Source organism: Lichenostomus cassidix, chromosome 20 (genome assembly GCF_008360975.1).
Source record: "Lichenostomus cassidix isolate B80296 chromosome 20, HeHo_3.0, whole genome shotgun sequence".
Lineage (NCBI taxonomy): Eukaryota > Metazoa > Chordata > Aves > Passeriformes > Meliphagidae > Lichenostomus > Lichenostomus cassidix.
This window is the reverse complement of record NC_139500.1, coordinates 14,032,109-14,048,798: the sequence shown is the minus strand read 5'-3', so window position 1 is coordinate 14,048,798 and position 16,690 is coordinate 14,032,109. Positions and strand designations below refer to the sequence as shown.

Sequence of the window (16,690 nt, the reverse complement as noted above, 5' to 3'; positions counted from 1 at the left end):
TCATTTGAGATTTCTCTACTTCTAATGTACTGAGAAATTTATATTTAAAAATGCCAGGATTTTGCAGATGATATTTAATTTTGAGAATCTAAAACTGAAATTACGTTTTGTGGGCTTGCTGGGTTTTTGCTGTTACATTGGGTAGATGATTCATGATGCCTGGTGATGGATATCTCAGAAGTGAGCGTATTGACTCCCAGGTGTTACTCTTGATAAGAGTGAAATGAAGCTGTCAATTTTGTAAAATGTGACATTTCTAGATGCAGGGAATGTCTTTGGCTTCTGGATCTGTAGTTAAATTTCTTTTTCCACCCCAGATTAAGAACTCGTTAGTTGTCTCCTTTTGCTGCAGCCAATGTTTGCATTTACTGTTCAGTTTTGGGATTTGTTACGGGCTTTGCCCAGTTATTATGTAGTGTCTTTATTGCTTATACAAGTGGTACATCAAATTAATAAGATTGGAGGAGCTAAACCAGGGTTTATTTGTGTAAAGTGTCTGAGACAGTTTACCTTATTCTTAATTAAAATATTCTACCTTTGACCAGGTATCCAGCACACATTGAAGAAATTGATTATGAAGAGGGAAAAGTGCTTATCCATTTCAAACGCTGGAACCATAGATATGATGAATGGTTTTGTTGGGACAGTCCTTATTTGCGTCCCTTAGAGAAAATACAGTTAAGAAAAGAAGGACTGCATGAGGAAGAAGGTTGTTCAGTAAGTAAAAATTAGAGGACATCCGTGTATGTTGCAGTTAATGTGCAGTTGCATGAATGATGCTTTAAAATGCTTCACTGTTGCTGTGTTACCTGCTATGTAAATTTTATGATTTCTTTTAAACACTGGAAAGCTAGTAATTGAAATGTTTTAATAAAGTTGTATGTTTCAGCAGTTCTCAGTTGAAGACACTTTTAACTACTGTCTTGTAGGGGTTTCATATCAATGATCAGGTATTGGCATGCTGGTCTGACTGTCGCTTCTATCCAGCCAAAGTTACTTCTGTTAACAAAGATGGTAAGGACTCCTGGTTTTGTCATGCTTGGTAATCATGTATTTCTAATTGTGCTGGAACCTTGTTGCTTTGGTGGAGAGATACTATAGCAGATAGAAAACAGCTGTGAAAAACTGTATTTTCAGTTATGTATTTTAGTCTGTCATCAACTTTTTTAACCTCTGTTTATGAGATAAAAACTTTCTGCTGGGATATCCAGTCAGTAATTGCTTTAAGTATGTATGTGGAAAAGGTTGTTTCTTAAGTTTGTTGTTAAGAGATGCCTGTAACCGCAATAAAACCTATTGTCAGAGCTGCAAAACCCCCTTAAAAATCAGTAGGGGAGGGGGAAACTGTGAAGGATTTGTTCTAGTGCTGGGCTTGCTTTAGATTCTCTTGCAAGATTAAGGAGAAAAAGGCTGTGTAATTATGTATTGGAATATTCCACCAAAACTGTTCTGGATTTTTGTGAGTAAAGTGCATCTGAGAAGCAAATCTAAGATTAAACGTGCGCCTTTATTCTGACCAGAATTATTTTGGATAACTTTGCTATGTGTCCCGTACCTTGCCTGTGATAGGAGCTCTGTGTTGAGGGTTTTCACAATACAGATAAGGCAGCTTTCATCTAGAGCTAATTGTGCAGCTGGAGTATTGGAGCTTTTAGCTGATGCTGTGTTAAATAACTTCTGGTCTTTGAGGTCTTATGCTTTGTTTTCACATTTTAGGTACGTACACTGTGAAATTTTATGATGGTGTAGTTCAGACAGTCAAAAACATTCATGTCAAAGCTTTTTCCAAAGATCAGGTAAGTGTTGTGTTTGGGCAGCTAGTGTGTTCTAAAATGAACAGTTCAGGTGGCTAGATTTGGTCAATTATGAAAAATGAAATGAATGAAAAGCCTTTATTGCTAAAATACAGTATGTCTGAAATGAAGTCCCTTAAAATAAAAGGTTATATGAATCTTTGTGGTATGATTTGCAAAGCTCTCAGGTTCTCTAAATGCACCTCTTGAACTAAAGAAGTCGTAGGTATATAAGTAAAACAGGTTTTGAAAAATCATTGGAAAATTCAGAATGTACATACTAAAGCTAGTGGTAAGGTTTTGAAACATGCTGTCATTGTTTTACCTGTTTGAGATAAGTTTAAATACATATGTCTTAAAAATAAAGGAGTGAAAACTATGGAGTGAACAGAAACTATTCTTTTCCAAAGTAACTACTTCATATTCATGAGACTTTTAAGGAACATGGCCATTAAACTTTCACCTCACAACTTTGAGAATATGAGCTTTTTTAACTATTCCTTGTTTTCCTTCTGTGGTTTGGCTGTTTTACCAACCCTTCAACTGCTCAGTGCTATGGGTTCAACCTTCAGCTCATGATAGAAAGTAGTAGTGAACCATTATATTAAAAAAAGTCATCCTGCTGATGGTGAGAAGGAAGAAATGCTGCTCTGTACTTTGATTTTCATATTCAGGCATGTAGGAAAGGCTGACCAAGTTCTGATCCTGAGTAACTTGGTTAAAACTTCTCAAGTACCTGTTCCAGAATAACTTTCATTGCAGGCAGGGTTTTAAGTTTGATCTCTTGCCACACATTCCTCTGTGCTAACTGTAGCCTGTGGGGTTTTTTGTAATGCCCTCTGCTTTTAGCTGTCTGAAACTTTTAAGTTTGAGCAAAGAAACTGAATCTGTCCCCCTCAGCACAAGTTCTTAAATACAGATTCCAGTAATGAATGTCAGTGGTACAATTTAAATTTGTCCCTGTTGTGAATAGGTATGCCAAACCTCCAGTTTTCTGTATCTGTCACGCTGAGAGGTAGCACTATTTCAGAATTGCCATAAAGTGCCCTTAATAGCTTTTAAATGGTTGTCATTGTGTGTGGTGGAAAGTTGACTGATATTCACAAGTGACCTACTGCAGAATCTTCATTTCCATGAGAAATATTTTTATGATATTTAGCATTAAATATATGAAGTTGACCAATCTGAAGAAATATTCTGCATAAGAAAACAAAAGTATTTTGTCTTTCCTTTAGGAAGTTTCATGTTTCTGCATAGCTTTGGAAAGGTTTTGAAAGGAGATGAAAGGGGTTTTGGTTTGGGTTTTTTTTGTTTGTTTGTTTGTTTGTTTGGTTTGGTTTTTTCGTTTCCTTTTATCCTTTGTCCAAGAAGTATAAAGATTGTCTTAGTCCAAGAGAATCTCCTAAGTTATGCTAGAATATTTTTTCTGTCCTTTACCATAAAAAAGCATAAAGTGAGAATTTCCTAGTGAGCTCTGTTTACACAACCAGAAATAAAGTTTAAAAAATAAATACTCAAGCCACTGAAGAGCTCAAGATTCACATATGAATGCAAGTTACCTAAGGTAGCGATCCAGGTACAGGAGTAGTGTAGCAGCGTGTTGGAAGTGGAGGGGAGGTGTCTTGTTCTTCAGGAGGAAAGACTGGAGTCATGAAGGCATACATGGCTCATATCTTAGTAATTGTTAAGGGAAAAAAAAAAGACTCCAAACCCACATGATTCCTGGAGGGAGCACCATAAGCAGGTCATAATTTCTTTAATGACAGTATTACTCTGTGCCTGTGTAGAGGGTGTAACAGGCTATGTTGAACAATGGTGGTAAAATGCTAATGACCTGTAACAGTGTGAATGTGCCTTTGCAAAGACACACAGCTTTTAAGAGTTCAGTAACACCAAGAGGTAATTCAGACATACTATATTCATGATTTGTTTTCTTGAGACTGTTTTGACTGTGATGGCTTGTGAGTGTTTCAGTAGCACATACTTGATTCAAATCAGATGGTCCTGTGAGCATCACAGGTGTTGAAACATAGTTGCCTGAGGGTTGTTTTTTGGTTTTTTTTTTTTTTTTTCCCCCCTAACATTTGATTTTCCACTGAAGCTTCCCCTATACGGAATTTACAAAATACAAACTTACAGGATGTCTGGTAAAAAGGGTGCTCAGATATGTGAAAAACTTCCTTCCCATTTGCCTAGCTGTTTTCATTAAATACACAGCAATTTCATTTCATGCTTTTAAACAGTGATTTTTTTTTTTTTAATTATGTCTGTACCGAGTATGGTTGAAATAATATCATAGAGGGTGGAGTAGATTGCATGTTCACCATTTTATTACATCAGTATTATTTCTTAAGGGTATGGTCTGAAAATACGTTAAAAGGTTCATGTAAGCCACATATAGACAGGAATATTGGGATGGGAAGAGGCAAGATGTAGTATAGTACAAGGAGATAGTGAGTCTTAAATGGATTCTCAGAATTCTATATAGCTCAAATCACCTGTTACACTTTCTTTCCCCAAAAAGGTGTTGAGGTATTTAGCCTTTGCTGTTCTCTGATTCTGGGTCAAAGCTGAAGCTTCTTGTGCCCAGTAGGACTGTCTGGGAAGGAGAATGGTTGCTCCTTAATGCTTCACTTATGCAACAGGAAGAGAAGTTAGTTGAACTAAAGGCAGTGTTGACACATGACCAAATATAAATTATTAATTCATGTGCAAAGCTAGAAGGTTTCTGTTCATCTGGGACAGCCTGTAGCAGGATCACTGGAAGGGGGAAAAACCCACAATCATTATATATTATCCTCCCCACTCCTTCCCAATGTTGGTAATAAAAAGCCTGATCACAAAAGGGGAAGGACGTAGAGTAGCCATGAGCTGTTGATACAGGGTGTTCTTCCTGGCCTGTTGTTACCTAATAAGAACTATGGGGAAATGGACTGGTGGTTGAATGTTGCCTCAGTTGTGTGCTGGCTGGGGACTGTTTTCATGTCCTCTCAATGCTGGACAGAAATTACAGAAAAAGTTTGAAGTTTTGGTTTTAAATGTGTAAATTCTAACGTCACATGGTTCCTGATGACTTTGCTGACTGTAGTTGCTTTATAGGACTCTGCCTAGCAATTTCAGGAGCAATGACTAGTACAAGCAAACTGTGGGTCTGTTTTGAATGAGACTCCTCTGTGAAAAGAGTTTGCACATCCAAGTGATAGAGCTGTTCGCCATTTTCTGTGCTCCTGACTCCCACTCTTTCTGCAGTGTACCAAGTAGGCTTTAAATTAGTACTGCACAAGCTGGTAGGGACCCAGCCTACACCTGGAACAAGGGAACCGCAAATCTCTTCTGCCATTGCGTGGTGAAGAGTGGATTTCTTGCCCTGTCTTGTTGTAATTGCACAGGTCCTTCAGCACTTCGGGTGCCCTTTGCAATCTGTGGCTTGCAAAAGAACATGTACTTTTTTCACTTGAAAAATTGGACGAGGATGCAGGTCTGCTAAATATAAAGGGGAAGGGTGGCTTTCAGACTACGAGTTGATTTTCATGTCATTCTCTTTATTCTAGAATATTGTGGGTGATGCTAAGCCTAAGGAAAGAGGTAATGAAATTCCATCATCTCCTGAAAACCAGGAGAAATTTAAAGAGCAGAGGAAAGCAACAGGTAATGCAAAGAAAGACGAAGATGAAAAGACATTAAAGACTGAGAAACGAGTTAAGCAACCTGATAAAGAGGGAAAATTTATAGTGATCTCGGAAAAAGGCAAGGTCTCAGAAAAGAATATATCTAAGAATGGAAAAGAAGATAAAGAGAATATATCAGAGAATGATATGGAATATTCAGTAGATACACAAATTGAGAAGAAACCTGAGAATGACAATGTAAAGAGTCCACAGGAACATGCAAAAGAAACTAAACGAAAGCGTGGCAGACCACCAATAACGCCTCCCACGGGTATGTACCCAAGCTTAAATGTTTAGGCGTGTACCAGAACACTTTGAAACTTAACTAAAGGATTGAGAAGTATCTTGCTCTTTCACAGCCTAAATATCTAGAAACTTTTTAAAAAATTGTTCAGGACAGCCAAGAACGTACTGAAGTTTGGAGCCTTGGTGGTTCAGTCAGAGATTAGATTTAGGGAAGTAACAATCATGTAATATAAAGCATACCTGCAGTAGGATTAAATGCTACTATGTAGAGTTCAGAAAGCCAGATGAAGCTGGGTTTATGCAAGTCCAGTATTTTAGATTGTGAGAATTCGAAGTTTGTGTTAAAGTGTTTTACAGCTTTGTATCCAATAAATTTTTCTCTCTATCTAAATCTGTAGAGCCAAGTTCTCAGACGCTACAGCCCATAACTTTGGAGTTGAGACGTCGGAAAATACCTAAAGGAGGTGATGTTCCATTGAAGCGTCCCAGGATTGAAAAAAACTTGTGTGAGTTTTTCGGTATTCAGCTCTCACACTGTGTAGATGTGTGTGTGTGTATAAAAAGTTCTTCAGGCATAATGGATGGGGTCGGGGTAAAAAGGCTGTGGTATTAACCTTCAACTGGGATAGATGCATTAACTGAAATACAGCACCTGTTTTTCTTAAGGCTAATTTGCCATTCATGTGTGGCATCATCATGCTGGAATTCCCTCCTAAATCTTGGAAGTTGGTTTTGCATAAAGGAGGCATAAGTTGTGAGCCTTGATGCCTAAGTTCGCAGACGCAGCAGCGATTATATTGCCTCTAATATATAGAAGGCTATGAAAACCTGAAAAGTTGTAGAAACTCTTCAGTTACGAGATGGAGGATCTACTGCATTGCTTAGCAAGGGCACTTTAATACTACATAAATGTTCATGCTACTGCAGTCAGATAGCTTCTACTTTATCTTGGTGTGCTGTGTGTGGAGACTGAAGAACTTGGGCATGTTGATGAGGAAGGAAAATTATATTCTCTGTAGTAGTGTCATGACCAAGGAGATTAAGATCTAAAAGCTCTTTCCTTAATACCAGAGAGTCTTAAAACTTCGGTGTGTGTAGGTTATCCTGCTCAGTCACAGTTGTTTGGGTGTCTGATTTGTCTCATCTAACTCCTGGTATTACTTATGTCTGTGGAACAGCTTGTTTAGACCCGCTCCACTGTAAAGTGATGAACATACCTACACTGCTCTGCAATCTACTTTTGTATACATTTTACTCACTGGAATTTTTTTTTCAATAAGAATTTTTTTTTTTCAGTAAGATACTGGTCTGTATTTGTACTTCAAATCTGTTACTAGAAGAACAAAAGTTGAGAGCTTTTGCTGTGTTTTGATGCTTATTTGTAAGTTACCATTGTAGCTTTTATAGAGGCCTAATTACCCAGGGTTTTTAGCTTTTGCTGTTAGCCTCAGTCCTTCAAAAACACACTTTCAAGCTGTTACTGGGATGTAAGAACTTGAAAGTTTGCTTGTGATCTGTTTGTAATCCTGTAACTGCATGGTACCATTAAATACAACTGTTCCAGCTCAGGAAAACTTAAAGAACTCTTCAGATAATGCTGAGAGAGACCAGATCAGGAGGCGATCTTCAAGACTCGCATCCAATATTAGCCATGAGATTTTAAATACAGATCTTGTTACAACTTCCACGGAAGTTCAGCCTTGGAAAGATGCAATATCTAACCAAAATGAGTCTGAGAAGGGTAAGTGCCTTTGCAGTGTACTCTGGATTTTTGTGATGAGATGGTCATGTCGTTGCGAGCTTTATATTTTCACAGTTGCTTAACCTGCAGGCTCCATATCTGGAATTAAAACCTGATTGCAGGAGCAGTGCATGGAAAGTTTTTATCTCTCTGCTGCCATGATTGCTTTTGGCTTTTGATTCCCTCTCCATCAGTAAACGTAGCATTTCCCTTGGGTGGTGGGAGCTTATCCAGCAGTGGAATAACTGGCCTTGCAAAAGAAGAGTTCCATAGGCTGTGAAAACATCCAAGGAAATAGCTTGGTTTGGGGTTTTTTGGTTGGCTGGTTTTGTTCTTCAGGGAATGCAGGTTCTGATTGTGAAAATTAGGTAATTTCAAAGTTTTAACACTTTCAGATTGTAGAAGTAACAGCCCAAGTGCTGAATTTAGAGTGCTTACAGTTAAATCCTGCTGTTGAACATGGAAAGCATCAAATGGAATGCTTTTATGCTTAAACAAGGTGGAGATAACACTCGTTTTTCTGCCCTGAACTTCACTGCCTATCCCTTTTGGGTGAGCTCTTAGAGCAGTTGGAGGAGATCTCTGCTATTCTGAGCTATAAACAGTTAGTGAGTTTCTAAGCAGCTGTAAATTTAGAGGATTGCTAGAAGTTAGTTGTATTGTAAAAATTTTGTGTGACCAAGAGCGACTAGAGCATGGATGGGTGTTTTTCTCCACTATAACATGATGAACATCTCTCCTGTCTACACCCCCACCACCCCAGTGTTCTGTGGTATACTTTTGTATGCATTTTACTCAATGGAAATTTTCTTCTCATTCTAGTCCAGTTAGAAATTCCTGTTGAACCTGACCAAAGTTTCAGTGAACAAGGATCACCTGGAAACACATCACATAGCACAGCACTCAGTACAGATGCCAGTTTGCAGGAAGAAAAAGCTGAAGACACTGAGTCTTCCTCTGTTACTGTCAGAACTCAAGAACCTTCTGCTGCTACAGGTTCAGATTTTTCATATTTAATATTGATGCGTTTCTTAAGACAACTGGCACCAAGTGTTCTGTACTTGTACAAGTGTTACAATTGTGCATTCTTGCAGTGTTAACCTTGGTAAAAAATGCACGTTTTTTATTCCTTGTGGACTCAGTTTTAATGCTATGCTTTCAAGTTGGACAGCGATCTTAAAAATGGAAATCATAATTTTTAAATGACTGGCTGTAATATTTTCAGCATGAGTGATGAAGTTAACAAATGCTTGTTTTCAGTGTTTGGAACTCTGGATTAAATCTTAAAAGGTCACGTTCTTTTGTCCCTAATGTACCGCGGATATGTGGTAACATTACTGTTACCTCTGTTTGGGAATCCTGATTGTGCTTATTTATATCCTTATGCTTAGACTTGGAGGCTTTAGTGCACATTTGTGAAATAGTTCAAACATTTCAGTGTCTGTCTTGATATATCTACTTTGTTTTCTCTTAGCTGGGGAGTGTTCTTACCTTGGTTTTTCAAATTAAAATTTCCTATGCAGGTGGAAGACTGTCAAAACATGGTGCTTTCCTATGAATATTTCACATAACTTTAATCTTTGGATCTACAGCTAACTGGGGAAACCTGAACTACGTATTTCCTAGTTTATGCTCTATTAAACAAGCTTAATGTTAAGTGGAACAGAGCATTTGGAGAGATTTACAGTTGCTCAGCGTAGCTGGAGTAATCTCTGTCTGTTGTTTGTTCTTTCACTCACTCTGTTGTAATCGTACAAGTGAGATGTCCTCTCTTTCCACTAATGTGCACCCTCAGTGCAGGAAGGAACTGATCTCTTTGCTTCACTCAGGTTGGATGTGTAAATGGTCTAACTATTTAGAAGTTAGAGCTCTTTTGATGTTGGTCTCCTTCAGCTGTTGCTGAGCACTTGTAATTTGGGTTTAAACTCGGGAGAATTCCAGCTGAATGTGTATCTGTGTGTGTGGTGTCATTCAGGCTAATGGAATGTGTGGGAGCTTCCGAGCTTTCTTCATCAGATACCAGCAGCTAAGCTGTGGGAGCAGGGCTTGGCTCGCACCTACCCAAAGACTCTGTTAGAGTTTGTGCACTCTTGTTCCTGGCTCTTTCGTCAGGACTTGAGCAAGCTAGATTAAAATGTATTTGGGAATGTGCACTCACATTGAGTTCTGCCCTGAGGTACAACACTGCTGGTACGTAAAAATCCAGACTTCTGAGTGTGGATTTTATTTTAATTAAAAGTTGCTTCAGTTAACATTAGAAATCAGACATGTACCTGGGTATACATCCAGATGTGGCAAGCAGGTGTTTTTATTGGAGAGCACTTTTAAGGACTGGGGATAAAAACTGTGCAGGGTTGATATAAACAAATTCACAAGCTGGCATTTTTAGAAATGCAATATTGAACATTTGTTAGGAGAGCAAAGATTTACAGCTGGGCGGAAGTGGCAGGGTTGCTTTATTCTCAGTCCCACGCCCTATTAATTTTAATGTGTGCTTAAGTTCTTTCTGTAACTGTTACATATTCATTAAGTCCAAAAAAAACCTATTTACACTTCAATCATTCCTTCTTCTTCGATCTATGCCCCTGTCCACCAGGCCGGAGCCCATCTTGGTCTTCTGGTTTGTCTCAGGGCTGAAGGCTGAAGTCTTCTATAGCCCTAATTCAAGTTGTGGCTGACAACTTCTCAGAGAGGTGTGAATGTAGATAACTGATTTCCTGGGATGTATGAGGTCTGTTTCTTTTTATTCCTTCAGGGCGTCTTGATCTCTGGCTTTGTGGCGTATCGGCTTAAAAGACATCTATTACCATGTATTTCTTACCACATTTCTAGCATACTACAACTATTACATATTTATAATTCACTCTTTGTTTCTACTTAATTACATTTTTTCCTAGTGCTACTTTACACAGTACCTTATCACTTGTAGAAGTTAAATTCATATATGTGAAAGCCAACATTCACTATTCACTCACGGGGTCTTTCAGTAAACACTGTCACCTGAAATCCAAGTACAAAAATCTTCATTTCCATACTTAAACAACATTAAAAATGTTATTAACGAGCCGGTTTTTGAGACAAGAGTTTTAAAACTCATAGATTGTATCACAGACAAATGCTTTGTAGTTAAAAGTGGATCTGTGTTTCCCTCTATGTGCTCTGTCTTGGTCATGGGATTGTATCAGTGCACCCCAGTGCTGATGAGCGGCCTGATGGGGGAACAGCAGGGCTTGCTTGGTCTTCCCCTGGTAGTGGCGTGTGTGTGTGCGCGTGTGTGGCAGCATAACAGTGACAGACGCCTCTAGGTGGGATCTGAAAATGCCTCTGAAAATCGCCAGTGGCTTCCTGCTCTTGTGTTGGAGGGTAGGATTTGTCCCTTGTGTTTTCTTTCTCTTCGGGAATTTTTGTCCCATCTGTTGCTAAGATACCTTAACTCTCGGTACTTAAAAGAGACAAAAGAAGTTACCAGGCTCAGGGGAGGGAGGCACCTGGCTACACTCCTCCTATCCCAGGATTTATCTGGGGACATATCTGGAGAAATATCACGAGGAACTCGGCTAAGAAAAAGAGGGTTGGGGGCAGCCCCTGCCTCTCTTGCTTCCAGGCATCTTGAGAAGATAGCCGAGCTTCCGCAGCTGGGAGAGGGTTCTCTGTGACCACCAGAGCCCAACATCTGCATTTCTTCCTTACTGAGTGAGCTTTTGTTTGTAAGAGCAGCAATTTGAACTGGGACCTTATTAACAACAAATTTTGACTGGGAAGGACCTTTACCATCCACTCGGGTGCCTCAGGGGAAACCCAGGGGCTCTCTCCTCTATGGAGGAGTCCGGCTGCCGCTCCCTAGCCCTGCGGCTTTCCTGCTACACTGTGGCCACACCTGTGCATCCCCAGGACACACCACGGCTCCTGCCACAGCTGCGGGGCTCCTGCCACAGCTGCGGAGCTCCTGCCACCTTTGTTGGCTAGCTCGGAGTGAGCCAGCTCTGCTGTTCCAGCGTGCTGCTCGGAGCTCTCTGCTGCACGCCGTCCTGCTGCCCAGCCCGCCCGCCATTACTGCCTGAGGGGAGTTCGCCCGACCTCGCGCCACAGCGCCCCCTGCGGCTGCGCGGGAATCATCGCACCCGCCCTGCCTGGCCAGGATCCCAACAGCGCCCCTGCTGGCTGTGACCGTAACTGCACCAAAGGGAAAGGGTGCCGGGCAGCCCAGAGCAAGCTGCCCACCGAGTTTCTGGTTTTGTTTGTTGTTGCTGCTGTTGCTGTTGCTTGTTTGCTTCGTTACAGATACTAGTAAAGAACTGTTATTCATTTTCCCAAATCTTTGATTGAAAGCTCTTGATTTCGAAATTATAATAATTCAGAGGGAAGGGGGGTCATATTTTCTATTCTAAGGGAGGTTCCCACCTTCCTTGGCAGACACCTGTCTCTCAAACCAAGACATCTTGTGGAGGGGTAGGTGTGTTGCAGAGCCCATGCTTTCCTACAAGTAGCTGGTGTTGGAGACTGAGAGCTGAATTAACTCATTTATGTGTGATTATCAAGGGAACAGATGTGCTCCAGAAATAATAACTGTATGTCAGACAGTTGTGTTCATTATGTTCTCAGTCTGCCATGTATTTTAAAGAGATTTGGAGCTTGGAAAAGGGCAGAGTACATTGTTGGAGTAGGTGGTGTGTGTAGGAGAAGAGGGTGTTAGTTGCAGGTGAGATTCCCACAAAGTACAGCATGGAAGTTAAAGTAATTGGTAACTTTGCACATGTAGAACTAAGGCAATATTGTAAGCCAGTATTACCATAATTATTTGTCTGTAGACATTAATTATAGTCAGTGGGAATTATTTCTCTTCTGTAAGAAAACAACTGCAAAACCTATATTTTCCTCAGTGTGATATGTTAGTGTTTTGGCATTGGTGAGTAATGCATTCTTGTAGTACAAGTTTTACCTTGCGTGATGTGTAGGAAAAACATGATTGTTACAGCATTTGAATATCAGGAATTTTTAAGGACAAAAGGACTCATTTTAAAGGGTGTTTTTCCAGTCACTGGTTGATAGATGTTTCAAGATTCATAGTGACTGCAGACATTTATAATAGCAGAGTCTGGAGTCTTCCTAGGACTGAGATGTTTTAAAATATGTGTCTGTAACATGTTCTGAAGGGCAATATAGCATTGCTTTTAAAAACCAAATTTATTTTTTAAAAAGTCTCAGCTAAATTCTGAATAATTGCATGTACTGAATGATAAAAACCCTGTTCTGCTGACTTTTAGCACCTCTAATGACAAGGGATGAGAAGTGGTGATCAGAATTTAGCTAAATCAAGTTGTCTTTTCAAAAAAGCCATGTGACAGTCTGTTGGCAAATTTTTGCAGCCAATTAAAGCTGTTTCATATATCTGAAAACAGACTTAAAAGTGTTCCACATCTGTTCATGTGCGTTTATTCTTACAAATTCTTTTTACTTTAAAGGTGAGCTGCCTTTGCTTTGCACAGATCTGCTATCATACTTGTAGTTGTATTTGTCAGCACTCTTAAAATCACTGATTTATTTGCATAGACATGCATCAGGGATTCCATTTGCCTTATACTTACATGTGCTTTTCTAATTTCGTTGCTCTTGGCTTTTGGTTTCTGCTAAGGAGAAGCATAAGACTTTTGCATCAGTTTGTGAGAGCTGCTGTTTCTCCCGCAGCTCACCTAAGTAGACTTTAATCCCTTCAAGGTAGCGTGAAAGTTGTCATTTTGAGCCTAATAGTGTATGGTAAGTAAGTAACTCCCTTGCTCACTTGAAGTTCCTTATGGTGAGGCTGCGCAGTCTGGTCATAGTGTTTCAGTTACACCTCAAAGTGCAGGTAAAGCCTTTACATTCCCCCCACCTGGCCCCTCCAAAGGTACATTTAGGTATGAGTGGTGCACTGCAGTACATGCCTTACTGCCCAGTACAGGCTGCTTTAATCGGTACCAATTTTTTTCCAGCATGAGGGGAAAGTGGGGAGTGGAGTGCCGTAGGAAATACTGTCTTGAGCAGTTCTTGCAATCGCAAGTAATGTTACAGCTCAAACCCCCACAAGTTTATAAACACGTAATGATCGGTGATTATTGACGCTCTTACATATTCTTTACACCATGCATCTCCTTCTACGGATTCTGGACACTCTGGTAATTCTTAGATGCAGTCCTTACCTAAATCAGTTTGAGAAGAGCAATTAAGCCTAGATAGTTTTTGTTTCTCAACTCAGATATTAAAAGAAAGAGGGGTTTTGAAAATAGAGGAAGAAATGTGATTTGAGAGCTGAAATGATGAAACAGTTGGTGAGCTCAGGAAAAACAACACTAGATTTCAGAAGAAATAAGTTGAATTAAATAAGTGATTAATGAGGACACTAGCCCAGTGGTGTGAAGTGTGAAGTGGTCCAAAGCACAGTGTGAAAACTGTCAGCTCAAGAATGTTTGTTACCATGAACCTATCATGAAGATAATGCACCTGAGAACATGTGATTTAGAGAGTTTCAATGTCTCTAATTTAACAGCGGGTGAAGAAATAATTCAATCTTCACTTAATATTTCTCTGGAGACCAGGAAATACAGAATGGAAGTCTCCTCAGTTTAGCAGGCAATTGTGTGTGGACGTCTAATGGCTCGAAACTGCAGCAAGGCCAGCTTTAAGTAGGGGAAAATGGGAAGAGGTCTGTGCACTGCTGGCTTTCTAGGATTGTTTACCAGGGTGTTGCAGGAGATGCCACAGGATGGCAGACCTTCAGTCAAGGTACTGTGCTGCTGCCAAATGTTCCTGTCCCAGCAGGAGTCACATCAAACAGAGAATTGATGGTGGGGTAAAAACACCTCTGGTGGACTTGGAAGTTTCAGACTATGCATTTTACAGTGAACTTTCTGTTAAACATGGTCATAGCTTGACTCTTGGATAACTCAGCCCAGTGACAAGTGAGAGGGGTTGCTGACTAGAACACTGAAGGGATGTTTTTCTCTGTAGTGAAATTTAAAGGACACGCTGATGTTTGACTATGAGTGTCCATGCTTAATGTTATAATGGCTGTTGAAAGCCAGATGAGAAGTTTGAATTTTTATTATAATCATGGGAGAAATAGCAGGTGTTGATTTACTATTCACTTTCCTCTGTATTCAGAGAAAATACCCACCAAGTTCCTCTGAAAAGGCAAGTGCCTGAAAATTGGAAGACAATACATCAAACATTTTTTTCTATAAAAACCAATTTTAGTGCCATATGTTGTGAGCAAAAATTCTGCCCGTGTGTAAGGATAGTAGCTGCCTCTTCAGGTATTGGTGTAGGAAGTCATTTTCAGAGTGTGCAGAGCATGGACTCTCCAGAGGCTCCCCTGGGCTGCAGAGTTGGTTGTCAGTTTCCTGCTGTGCCTGAGTGACAGGGAGTTCTATTGTGCTTCTTGTAAAGAAGGAGAATATAGTGATGGCAAATGATTGAAGCTTTGTTTCAAATTGTGTGGGATCGTCTGTGTTTTTATTATTGCAGTGTTCAAAAGGAATGTATTCAGAGTAACTTTTTTGTCTGCTTCCTTTCCCTTTGCTCCGTGTTTTTGTTATCCCTGTTTCTAACTTCAGCTAATCCAATCCTTTCCTCTTCTAACTTATAGTTGATCAGTTTGAAGCCATTCCCTATATCTTCTCCAGAATCTGTCCAGCTCAGTGGAGGGGAAGTGCTCTGAGCTTGGTTGCAGGGCCTCATCCTGACAGTTTTGTGATGGTATAATAGTTTCCTTTGTCATCTTTGTAATTTTTTTTTTGTTAAGTCTTTAGACCCCATTACTCCCTTCTGCTGCAGTTACATTTTCCAACTTCATGTTGGTTATTAAATAGTAACAAATTCTCAGCATTTGTAGTCTTGAATGCTGGTTTTTTTCCTGTACAGTCAAGAGAACCTTTCTGTGTTTGCTTTCACTAAGCCCACAGGCCATTGCACTGAGCCCTCCTGAAATACTTCTTCAATCTTTCTGAATGCAGCTTTTGATAGTCTGCAGTGTATTTCGATTTTGGTATTGGCAAATTTTGTCGTTCTGCAAGTGTGAGTCTGGCTTTGCTGTAGTCTTGTTGATGTTCTTGTCAGCATGTTCTCAACATGGCTATGCCACAGTGTCTTCCTCCTGGTCATTAGCATTGTGAAACACCCAAAGCCAATGTCTTCATTTGTACTATTTCCTTCTCCAATTTCACTGCATATTCTTTCTTTTAACCAGCCTGGTGTGCTTATAACTTAATCTTTCCCTATGCATCAGGGTACAATTACTTGTGTTTTCTCCATGTTCAAGATTTGTTTGTACACCAGTACTTAAAGGCTGAGTGTGCTTCAGATATAGCTTTCTGAGATGCTTCTCTGCACTGTGACATAACCTTTAAGTCTGCTGCTCAGTAACGCCATTTTTGTTACTGCATGTTAAAAACTTGGAAACAAGCTGTCCTGTATTTTTACTCTGGGATTGTGTTAACACTGCCTTTAACACTCATGTTCAATGCCTTCCTGTACTTACAGAAAATCTTACTCCTGTTCATAATGTCTCTGGGTACTTTTGTTCCATTTTTACAGCTAGTTCTAATACAATGTCTTAATTTTCATTCATATGCTGCATCCCTTCGGTTTTAGTCACTGTTACTAGGTTTGGGTCTTGCCCTTAAACACTTCCTTCTTAGTCCTTCAAGTTGAAAATACTTGTAAATATGTAAATAATACTTTAGTACTGGCAAAACAAATTGAAAAATTATATTTGGAGGCTGTTTTTTTAGAAATGACACCTCCTTTCCATTGTCTTCTAGCTGGAGAGGGATTTTTTAATGCTGTGTGTGAATTAGTGATGGATAATTGCCTAGATCTATTTAGATCTCTTTCCTAATTTTTATCTCTCATGTGTTGTATTGAGTACAGATACTGGTGACAGTAATATGATTTAGTTAAAAATGTTTCTTTTGTATGTTTCTTAGCAAAAACATGAACTAAAAGTTTCTGAAATTCAGGATAGGTACAGCTTTGAGGTGCACAGCAGTGCTCTGTGGAATAGGTGCATTAAAATGTTCTTACATTTGAATCTTAAGACTTTCCTTGCTTTTTTGAGAAACTAAGTAACTATAGCTCATAGGGGATATGTTGTTACAGATGGAAGCAATTTTGATTTTCATTGCTGGTTAAAAATTGAAATAAATTTTAATTTTACTTGAAAAATGTTCTGATGGACTGCTTCTGTTGTCCTTGGAAGTAACTAGGCT

At 39.6% G+C, this 16,690-nt stretch overlaps 1 protein-coding gene across 16 annotated transcripts in view; it reads left to right on the top strand.

The window, feature by feature from the left end:
* The window catches only part of PHF20 (PHD finger protein 20), an 80,729-nt gene that overhangs the window by 23,318 nt on the left and 40,721 nt on the right, over positions 1–16,690 (top strand). For 12 of the 16 annotated variants that reach the window (XM_085079527.1, XM_085079533.1, XM_085079530.1 and 9 more), the window contains 7 exons: positions 546–717; positions 930–1,014; positions 1,717–1,796; positions 5,345–5,732; positions 6,106–6,213; positions 7,272–7,448; positions 8,271–8,444. In XM_085079527.1, coding sequence (XP_084935653.1) covers positions 546–717; positions 930–1,014; positions 1,717–1,796; positions 5,345–5,732; positions 6,106–6,213; positions 7,272–7,448; positions 8,271–8,444 — 1,184 coding nt within the window. The remainder of the gene's footprint in view (positions 1–545; positions 718–929; positions 1,015–1,716; positions 1,797–5,344; positions 5,733–6,105; positions 6,214–7,271; positions 7,449–8,270; positions 8,445–16,690) is intronic. The other 4 variants (XM_085079532.1, XM_085079528.1, XM_085079539.1 and 1 more) reach the window with 2 other exon arrangements.